This window comes from Rhincodon typus, chromosome 1 (genome assembly GCF_021869965.1).
Source record: "Rhincodon typus isolate 14 chromosome 1, sRhiTyp1.1, whole genome shotgun sequence".
NCBI lineage: Eukaryota > Metazoa > Chordata > Chondrichthyes > Orectolobiformes > Rhincodontidae > Rhincodon > Rhincodon typus.
The window spans coordinates 101,374,906-101,385,591 of record NC_063332.1 but is presented as its reverse complement, the minus strand read 5'-3'; the positions used below and the strand labels follow the sequence as shown (position 1 = coordinate 101,385,591).

The 10,686-nt window shown below is 40.6% G+C and overlaps 1 protein-coding gene across 1 annotated transcript; it reads right to left on the bottom strand.

Moving 5' to 3' along the window:
* Window positions 1-1,744: 1,744 nt before the first annotated feature.
* Window positions 1,745-3,761, bottom strand: nkx3-2 (NK3 homeobox 2). The gene is made up of 2 exons (XM_020511930.2): window positions 3,305-3,761; window positions 1,745-2,996 (listed from the first exon to the last, which is right to left on the bottom strand). The coding sequence occupies exons 1-2, from the start codon at window positions 3,714-3,716 to the stop codon at window positions 2,554-2,556; spliced, it is 855 nt and encodes a 284-aa protein (XP_020367519.2). The 5' UTR covers window positions 3,717-3,761; the 3' UTR covers window positions 1,745-2,553.
* Window positions 3,762-10,686: the final 6,925 nt, after the last annotated feature.

The following is a 10,686-nucleotide window of genomic DNA, read 5'->3' as shown; positions in this document are numbered from 1 at the left end:
AAACATGTTGACAAAGTAGGATCCAACCTTCTGCCAGCGATAGTGACATATTTGGCTGTTGCTATGAAAGCTACTCCTGTTTGGCATCAATTTGGAGATCCATCACTCTGGTGAAGAGAACGATGTTTGTTTAGGGTGTAGAGCGCCTTTTATTCAATATTAACGAAATTTCCAGGGGTACAAGGATCATAGTTATCATTGTATTGTTATTTCAGTATCTTGCAGTCTACGCTATGTTAATGGGCCCCATCATTTTATAGGTTTGACGTACCGTAACACTGGGTAAGAATAAACAGTCCCCTCTGCGGGCAGCACATTTTCTTACGAAAGAAATGCATACATAGCAGAATCTCAAATTCAGTGCGCAATAATTATTCTAAAAATAAAATCCTGAAAATATATGCTGTGAATGAAATCACTTAAATGTTACACCTCAGAATTACTATACAGTCGATAAACATCCAAACTAATGTTTCATCTTCGTTATTTCAGAGAATACCTTGAATATGTAATGTTACCGTTTGTAAAGAAAAATAGAAACGTCCATCAAAAATTTGCGCTCTGGTTTTGATTTGCACTGAGCGTCAAAAGTTTCTAATGATTATTGAGGTCGAAAAGCGAAACAATTTGAGTCGACTGAAATGTGAATGTTTACGACGTTTCTCGCCTTTGCGACTGCAACGTCGCCAATTGGATATATTTGGCATCCGGGAGTTAATATTCAAAGTTGAAAAATGAAACTGCGCTTTCTGGATAACAATTTCTCATGTACAAATTATTCCAATCCACAGTGGAAGCCACACGGCCTATTTTGCACAACATTGACTGCTTGTTTGTCCAAGTAAATCATTCCAAAAAGCAATTAGTATGGGTTGTGTTTCTCCGTAGTTACAATGTGATAATAATTGGCTGTCCCTGCATATCGAATATGTTTCAATCTCATAAAACGAGTCATCGAGAAATTACATTGGAATATGGTCATTTTGAAACATTTCCTTAACAGAGCAATGGAGATTAATGGTTGCAAACGTTTCGCTGGAAAACATACTCACGTGGGTCTGTTGACTGGCTTGCCGGCGATGGAAAGCCTGGTAACATGGATATTGGGGAAAGCTCAGCGACAAAATGCATTTATGATTGTTCACTACAATGCACGTGATTTACACTTCGGCATCTAGTCCTTAAAGTTATCAAATCGGATGCGATCTTTAAAGCCCTGATTCAATGGGAGCGAATTAATGTCAATGTCATCAAATGAATGGTTCTTACGGAAATAAATATTACCACGTCGGACGATCCATATAAATTAAACCGAAAGTAACTACATACAATATATACACTATTCTTTTTGCTTCATCACTTATATAGTTCCACAAATCTTAAATGTAATAGCTTTGTTAGAGGGATACCACGTTAAAATACTGGACACTCTCCCGCGTGGGCCCCTGTGACATTACGAACCATTGCACCGAGGCTTTAGTTATCTTTATCAATGTAATACTGCTCTCGGGGAATGTTTCGAACATTTTGAATCGTCAAAAGAGAGCACTTTTTTTCTTATGAATAATCTTATATATCCTCGACTGTCAGTATTTCCACGCTTGCGAGGCACGAAGCCTAATATTGTTTGCATAATGGGTTAATGACTTTTGTAGCATGGAATTAAAGTCTAGTACTGAACGCGATAATATGTCTTAATTAATTTGGATGTTTACAGAGAACAAAAGGCACTTTTTTTAAGTCATAGTAAATTTTATTGTTTTAAGAGCTGGAAATAATTCAGAGCGAACACTTTCATAAGAGGGTTACAACTCCAGAGGCACCGTCCTGAATCGAGCCATCCTCTGTCGCTGTGATATTTGTGCCGTGTTTAAACATTCATTCCTAGTTTTAGTTTAAATTCCGGATCCATTCATGAGAAATGATTAACCAGTTATAATTTTACACACGCTGCTATTACAAAGAAAGCCTGCAATAAGATCGCCCACACTAATCGCTACTAAATATCAAAAAGAACGGAAAGTGCTAAATTCTTACCCCTATTAACTGCTCGGATATAATCACAGATCGAAATGATTTTGAGATTGGGGCAAACATCTTCACAACATCACCCAAAGCAGTCTGCGAGAAAACGTTAAATGTTCTGCGCCTTTTTCCCTCCGCTGTTCTTAACCAGGGAGTGTAATAAAACAATATATCTCTCTTTAGATATTTGCACTTAAGAGACAGCCCGCAGTTTCTCTAATGGTTCATACATTCAGCACACATTGCTTCGCAAAAATAGAAAAGAAAAGCATGTCCAACCAAGGCAAAACTTCGAGATTCTTTTCTGTAAAATTTAGAGTACGTCCGCCGCATTTTTTTTTTGCTCTCTCCCTTTCCGGCGGTCTTTCATTACTGGAAGCTGGATTCGAATTAAATATCAGTTACATGGATACCATGGAAACTCCATCTGCTGAGCCCAGTCTGCAGCTTATACTTCAAACAAACGCAAATAAATACTGTAGTTCTAAGGGCGCGTATTTGAAACTTTGTTCTTTGAAAAACAAGAATCTATTGAGTCCCCGAGCAAGCGGTTACTGTCCATGCCGGCAGGCAGTAGGTGAACGGATAGTACTGGTATGATGGTTGAAGAGAGAGCAGTGATGGCCGAAGTAATTCTCCCGGGCTGTACTGTCTCTGATCGTCCCGGATTAACACTTTCACTGCTACTTTCTTCGCGGCTGGAGCCGAAGCCATCAGGTCAGCAGCAAGCTGCCGACGTTTGGTTTTGTACCTGCGGTTCTGGAACCAGATTTTAACCTGAGTTTCGGTGAGTTTGAGGGAGGCGGCCAAATCCGCCCGCTCGGGACCAGACAGATACCTTTGATGATTGAAGCGGCGTTCGAGCTCGAATACCTGGGCATGAGAGAAGGCGGCTCTGGAGCGTTTCTTTCTCTGTTTGGGCTGATCCGGGCTCTGCTCAGATTTACAGTCTTCGTCAATGGGGCTTGGAGCTAAGGAGTGAACAATAAGATCTCAAATGAATAGCATTTACTTGTCTATCCAATCCATTAAAAGGCCATTTAATACACTAATGAGGGTGACTTCTTAAATAAACCGCTCGAAAATAAATCTGGATAAATCCACTGTCAAAGTGTGTAAGTCTCGAGCGACATTTCTAGAAGTTGCTTTGCAGATGCACTTTGCAAAATACCGAGTTTACATAGAAATCAATGGTTAGTTAATTGTGTTTACGTGTGTAAACAGTTATTGCCATAAACTGCAGTGATTTATTAGCGAATGAATAAGTATTGTATGCTACCTGCTAAATGTTCTGGCATTCCTCCGCTACACAGATAGTCCTTATTATCATCTTTATCTTGGCTGAGACTTGAACTTGCTTCCTTCATTGGTTTCGACTGGAAGGAGCACGCTGCTGCAATCTCTAGCTCCTTTTCCGAGTTGCAAATCGAATGATTTTTACAGTCATTTTCATCACCGACGCCTGAATCAGAGTCACAACAGAGCTGCTCACTCGGCAGATCTCTCCCTGCATCGATTTTCCCAGAAGACGCATTGATCTTTGGACAGGAATCCAAAGCGTTCAACATCTTCCAACAGGTAGCGGGCGAGAAACAAGACACGTCCAAATTTTTCGAGTGTCGATTTTCATCCTTTCTGGTTAAAATTGCTTGGATGGAGAACGGGGTCAAAGTATTACCACGAACAGCCATTTTAGCAAATGCTGTTCTCCACGAACTTTTCTAAACGTTGTTTATCTCTTCTTCCCTCCCACCCTCCCTCTCTCTCTCTCTCTCTCTCTCTCTATGGAGTTATCGGTAGTGTCCGTACTTCCGTGAGCACGCAAGTCATTGCTGCTGGTTGGCCTGGGATCTGAGAGCGAGCGGAGGTTAGTTAACACTGAGTCTCTCGACTCTTTCTCTCGGCTCCCGGGTCATTGCTCCTCAAATGATTGACAGCAGAAGCCCCAAAAACCACAATCCGATTGGGCCACCACAAAGAGGCTCGATGTTTTAGCGTCTCCTCATTGGTTGCTCGCCGTCCGCCCTCGAAAGGCCGGACAGTGCTGGACCGAGAGGGGATTTGGAGAAATGACTGCACATTTGACTTGCCGTTTGAAACTGCTCTGGAAACCTGTCTGCAGTGAAAGATAACAATTACTTGAAAAGCATTCGATACAGCCTTACTGCCACACAATCACATCATTGAATTGGATCATCATCAACTTCAACGATCTTATTGATATGCTTCATGCATTACGGACCCATAACAGGTTAAAACATTCCCCAGGTTTTTTAAAGCATTTCCTGCAAATTTAATCTTCGAATAATACATTTCAGTTATAATAACTTCTGCTTTGGTGCATTGCACACACGAGTGTACCGCATGTATAATGTATAGATACACATTAAATCGATTTTGTCTGTTAATAATATTAGACTGATAGACATAGATTAGATGGATATATATACAGATTACACATGCTGTTTATATGTTGTTGTCTAAATAAACATACATCACAGGCACATATACATAGTCACAATATTTTTATAAATATTGGAAGGATAGATACATCTACAGATGAACAGGTGAATAAACAACACTCAGATAACAATAACACCATTGGATAAATATGGAGAGGGCGTAACACGGGTGAGACGAACTCCAACAAAAAAACCCAGAAAAATCCAACAAAACAATGTCACTCAACAAAAATACCATTAACCTAATCACATAATTCAATGTCGGTGTTTGCAGTCTAATGTGTAAACATATCAATTTTTGTGACAAGATTGTCAAGCGGGGATTGGGGATAAGAGGGGCACACTCAGACACCCCAGCCAAGGCGCCCTTCAGGAACTGGGATAGTCAAGGCATTTGCAATTATGCTACTGCAGGAAAGGGGGTAAAAACCGAACAACGAACATATTAACACGTAAGATAAACCGTTTCAGGCACAGCTTTGCTTCCTGAGTTTTGGCAGTCGAACTGGGTGGTCCATGTTCATTTCAGCAGTTTAGCTCGCTCCAAATGCTTTCCTCTGGTGCACTCACAGCTCCTAACCAATAGGGAGTGGGCGGCCTAAGAAACGTGATAAATTATAACGTGTTCGTTTGTTTGCACAGCAATCAAGTCCCTAATTTATACGCAGCAGAGTGTGAAATGGCGGAGAGCTCCACTCGGCAACGCTGCTTCTCTGAACTGTTCCCATATCTCTTAACCTTTTCACAGCAATCGAAAAGGCGCGCACACACTTGGGCTGGTTATATGTAAATATTAAAAAAGCTACCCAGAAATATTTAATATACCAGACTCTTTTAAGTTATTCTTCGTGTATGAAATAGTATTTATTGATAACATTGAAATTGCCGCCAGTTTAAAAGGTTTGGATAAGGGAAAAGTAGCATAAAGTGGTCCATTACAGTCTTGTGTAAATTGTGGTTGTGAAACTGCTGTTAATCCTTCATCGAATGGATCTTGCATTCAGACAAAAAGAGGCCGGAGAAGCTTTGTCAGGTCGGCTCTCATCACCTGTTGCATTTGCAAACATCCAAATTGATCTGGCGTAAAAAGAAAGTGCAAGGATGAAACGAAAGACGGAAACACACAGCTCGCTTAAGTGCTGAGCACTCCGGTTTCTGACATGCAGAAGTCAAAAAGCGTGACTGAAGGACCCCTTGAGTGAGTGGATTGTGTGTCCGCGCCACGGTCAGAATCTCCCATTACGGCAAACCAAAAGAACCACGGGCTTAAAATGCAGGGAATATCTCACCCCAGTGAGGGGGAGACTTTTATCACGGGACAATCGCATGTCGCCGATCATCAACAAAACACTACGGTAAAAACAATGCCAGCATTATTCGTATGAATATAAAATACCCTTACCTCAAAACTTTACAAATGCCAGCGATATATATTGCAACGGCCGTGAAAATAAACTACAGGAATTGGAAAATCAGCTTTCTCTGTACAAACAGTACCGAATCCTTCAAGAAAAATTGGAATGTTACACCGTTCAGTCTGTGAACGTGTCTTACTGAATGAACGAAAAGTTCAAGGAAAACGAGCCGGGGTTGTGTTTGAGCTGTCGCCTCACCTCATCCTCACCCAGTCTGCAAACCTCAATGGGACATTGACAAGACATCCTATCGCCATTTACAGATAGATACATGCCCAGTGCACTTTTTATAAGCACAAGGTCCATTTAAAAATTTCAAGCAAAGGTTCCCCAATCAACACTAACGCATTGACTTGCAACAGGAACTCCGAAATCATCTCCCTTCTCTAGTTCTTAATTGGATGAAAACAATGCAATATAAAGCTTAAGCAGCGGTTATAGGAACGATGCACTGATTTAGTTTCGCAGAAACGAATAAAGTGCAGATTGGGTCCACCGATCAGGATTGCAGGTAAAGTGAGAATAGTTTGGTCACTCCAATCTCCCAGTCCAGAAACTCAAACCCCGAGTTTACTTTGAGCTGCTTTCGCACGCCATCTAGAGTCTCTAACATTCACACACATGCTTTGTCAGAAACCATATATTACCACATACGAGAGTTAAAACAAGTTCTGATTATAAATCAATAAATGCCCTTCCAACGGGTAAAGATCTTCCTTTAAGCCAGTACTCAAGAACATTTAAAAATCCAACATGATTCTAAAGGAAAAGGAGGGGTCACTGGATCCGAAACGTTAACTCTGATTTCTCTTCACAGATGCTGCCAGACCTGCTGATCTTTTCCAGCAACTTCTGTTTTTGTTTCTGATTTACAGCATCCTAGTTCTTTCGGTTTTTATTTGTGATTCTAAAAGAGGGTGAGTTTTTCTGACTGAAAGACAAAAACAGTACCTTTCTCATAATCTTAAATTTTCATAAAACAAATATTTTAATACATACCCAATGAAGGTGTCTGTCAATTATTCAAAACTACCTCGCTTTATGTTTTAGACATACTGATTTTAGATGACTTGGAAGCAGGCACTTGAAATAGAATGTGACCCTTTTGACAAGGCGGTGAACTTGCGAAGCAGCGGTATCATAAAGAGGAACAATAGCCATTGGACCCTTTCAATCGTGAGAACAGTGTAACAGGATTTCATCAATCGTCTCAATCTACCCCTAATCTCTACTCCCAGGTTTCCTCGAACCAGCATCTTGGGTTGATTTACAGTATCCCAGGTCTCTCCAGAGAGCCTGGACAGGCTCGGATTGTTTTCTTTAGAGCAGGACAGGCTGAGAGGGGACCCGATTGAGGTGTATGATGTTGTAAAGGCCATAGATACGGTGGAGAGGAAACAGCTGTTCCCCATAGTTGAAGAGTCAATAACAAGGGAGCATAATTTTAAGGGGAAGGCATAGAAGGAATTTAAGGAGAAAAAATACACCCAGAGGCTCGTGGGAATCTGGAATGCACTGCCTGGGAGGACAGCAGAGGCAGGAAACCTCGCAACCTTTAAAAACTATTAGGTGAGCACATGACATGACACAACATTCAAGGTTATGGGCCAAATGCGGGAAAGTAGGACTGGTGCAGATAGGTCAGGGCTGACTCAATTGGCCAAAGGGCCTCTTCTGTGCTGTATGACCCTATTTTACAACACTTCAAGCAAGCACTGACATTTGATGTACAGAATAATCCACGTGGTATTAATTGAATCTGGTTTTCATTGCAGAAAAAAAACAAGACGAGACAAATTCTGGGTCTATAAGTGCCATGGGCCTCAATATTTGGTTGGGTAGTAATCTTAATTGTAGCCCTAAGGATGCTGGTTTGAGTCCAAAATAATATCAATATGATGCATGTATGCACAGTTGCAGTGCTGTCTTAGTTCTATGCACTTTTGGTGATGTGGGTAATGTGGCCAAAGGCAGTGCTTGTTAGAATCCAGACCATGGAAATGACTGACTCCAATATTGTCATTTTCAACTATAGCATTCAAGCAACTAGCTCTTGATCTTGTACAACTGAAATGATAATCAGCAGTAGGGCCCACTTGTATCATTTAGAAGAATCAATAACCACTTTCAGATCAATTGATGATTGATTTTGTTACTATTTTGGTGGTTCATGCAGCTGCCTGAAATTGAATTCTATAAGGAATTGTGTGGCATATGATGATGATATTGCTTATATCACTGGCTATCCATCTCATATTCCATTTGACCTACAGCATGACAGGAAGAATGAGGAAATATGACACAGAGGTGGACAAGTGAGTAAAGAGGGAGGAGATGGAGAGTGAGAGGGCTCACAATAGGAGCCCATATGGAGACTCAGGATGTTTAGGGAGCAAATCTCCTGCTTCGACCTCAACAAGGAACAGTGTGTGTGTGACATTTCTGAAGGAGAGTCATACTGGACTTGAACTCTGTTTTGTTCTCCACAGATGCTGCCAAAGCTGTTGAGTTTCTCCTGCATTCTATTTCAGATTTTGAGCATCTGCAGTATTTTGCATTTACTTGTGCAACATTTTCATTTGGCTAAGCTGGTGCTCACTGAAACTTTCTTTACCAGTTGTCAGCAATTTTACAGCTTCAAAATCGGATGAAAAACATTTCCATTGGAATTGAAGTGGCCACTCCAATTGACATGAGTCCATCTTCCCCGTTAGAGTGAGGAATGCAGCTGTCTGTCCCTCATCAGTTAGTTGCTGTCAGCTGCATTTCTGTAACATATCCTGCAAGGGATAGGAAGTGTGTTAGTGAATGTAGTGCAATGTGCTTGGTTGATCTGAATTCCCCGCTGAATGTCTAATAGATTGATGAAGTCTGAGTGTGTTACTTACAGAAGCTAATTCAAAAGGAATCCAAAACTCACCTGGATAATTCGTAAATGGCTGATAAAAACAACGAATGGAACTGATATCTATGTACTTTTATATATACAAAGATTTAACGTGGAGGCAAGAGTGTTGCTGAAGTATTAAATGATTATTTTGCATCTGTCTTTAATAAGGAAGAAGACACAGTCAAAGCCACAGTGAAAGAGGAGGTAGCTGAGGCATTGGATGGGCTAGAAGTTGACAAGTAATGGTATTAGATTGACTGCTGTACACCAGAACCTGATGATACACATCCAAAGATAATGAAGGAAGTAAAAGAAACAACTGCTGACAACTGGCCATGGTCTTCCAATCCTCCTTAGATATGGAGCTGGTGCCAGAGAAATACAAACCTTACTTTGTTGAAGAAAGAGTTTAAGGATAAAGACAGCAGCTATATGCTAGTCATTTTCTCCTCAGTGGTAGGAAAGTTTTCAAAAACTTTCAATTGGGGCAACATTGGCAATCACATGAACAAGTGTGGATTAATTAAGGAAAGCCAGCATGAATTTGTTGAGGCAAATTGTCTTTAACCTGCTGAAGTATCTTGGTGAGTTTACAGAGAGGGTTGATGAGCATAATGTTTCTGACATTAAAAGTGCAACCTAACAGGTGTGTCACTGAGTTTGAGCCTATGGAGAAATGGAGAATGATAGCTCAGATGGGAAATTGGCTGAGTGACAGGGAACAGAAAGTCATTATGAATGATTGCTTTTCAAATGGGAAAATGGTAAGGTAGTGGGATTCCTAAGGGGCTTGTGTTACAATGCCTGCTTTACTTGATCTATATTACTGACCTAGGCTTTGGTGTGCAGAGCACAATTTCAGAGCTTGTGGATAGCAAAACTTGAAAATAGGGGACTGTGCAAAGGGTAATGATAAGTTTCAAGGTGACATGAACAGAATGATTGAATGCATGAACAAATGGCAAATTTAATGCAGTAACGTGTGAAGCGATTCATTTTGGTACAAAGCAAGAAAAAAGGGAATAGTTCTAAAGGGGGTGTAGTATATGTGTGAACAAATTATTGCAGGTGGCAGGGCAAGTTGAGAAAGTGATCAACAAATCAGATGGGATACTGGGTTTTATAAATAGGAACATCGACTTTCCTGCTCCTCAGATGCTGTCTGACCTGCTGTGCTCCTCCAGCTCCACCTGTTATCACTTCTGTATAAAACACTGGTTTAGCCTCAACTGGTGTAAGTGTCCAATCTGGGCATTACAATTTAAGCATTTGAGACAATGCAAACACGTTTAGTGTGAATGTTTGCAAGGATGTAGTACTTCATTTGGGTGGATAAGATGGAGAAATCAAATTATTCTCCTCTCAGAAGGGGAAATTGAGAAAATTTGATAAAGGTATTTAAAATCACAAGTGGTTGGGAGAAAGTTGATGAGGAGAAACTGTTTCATTTTGGTAGAATATCGTGGACCAGAGAATCCAGACTAAGGTGATTGCCAAAATAAGCAACAGCAACATGAGGAAAAAACATTTTATTCAGCTTGTAGTTAGGACCTGGAATGCAGTGCCTGAGACTGTGATGGTATTAGATTCAACTGATGTCTTCAAATTAGAATAGGATAATTATGTGGGCAAATTATTGGAGAGGATTCTGCGAGATAGTATTTATGATTATTTGGAAAAACACAGTTTGATTAGAAATAGTCAGCATGGCTTTGTGAGGGGCAGGTCATGCCTTACAAGCCTTATTGAATTCTTTGAGGATGTGACAAAACACATCAATGAAGGTAGAGCAGTGGATGTGGTGTATATGGATTTTAGCAAGGCATTCGATAAGGTTCCACATGGTAGGCTCATTCAGAAAGTAAGGAGGCATGGGATTCAGGGAAATTTGGCT

Bases quoted from the DNA above. Each gene is read 5' to 3' on its own strand.
- nkx3-2 (XM_020511930.2), bottom strand. From the start codon at position 3,716: ATGGCTGTTCGTGGTAATACTTTGACCCCGTTCTCCATCCAAGCAATT. The intron at 2,997-3,304 runs GTAGCATACAAT...TTCACTCCTTAG, and splicing joins AATGCCAGAACATTTAGCAG to CTCCAAGCCCCATTGACGAA.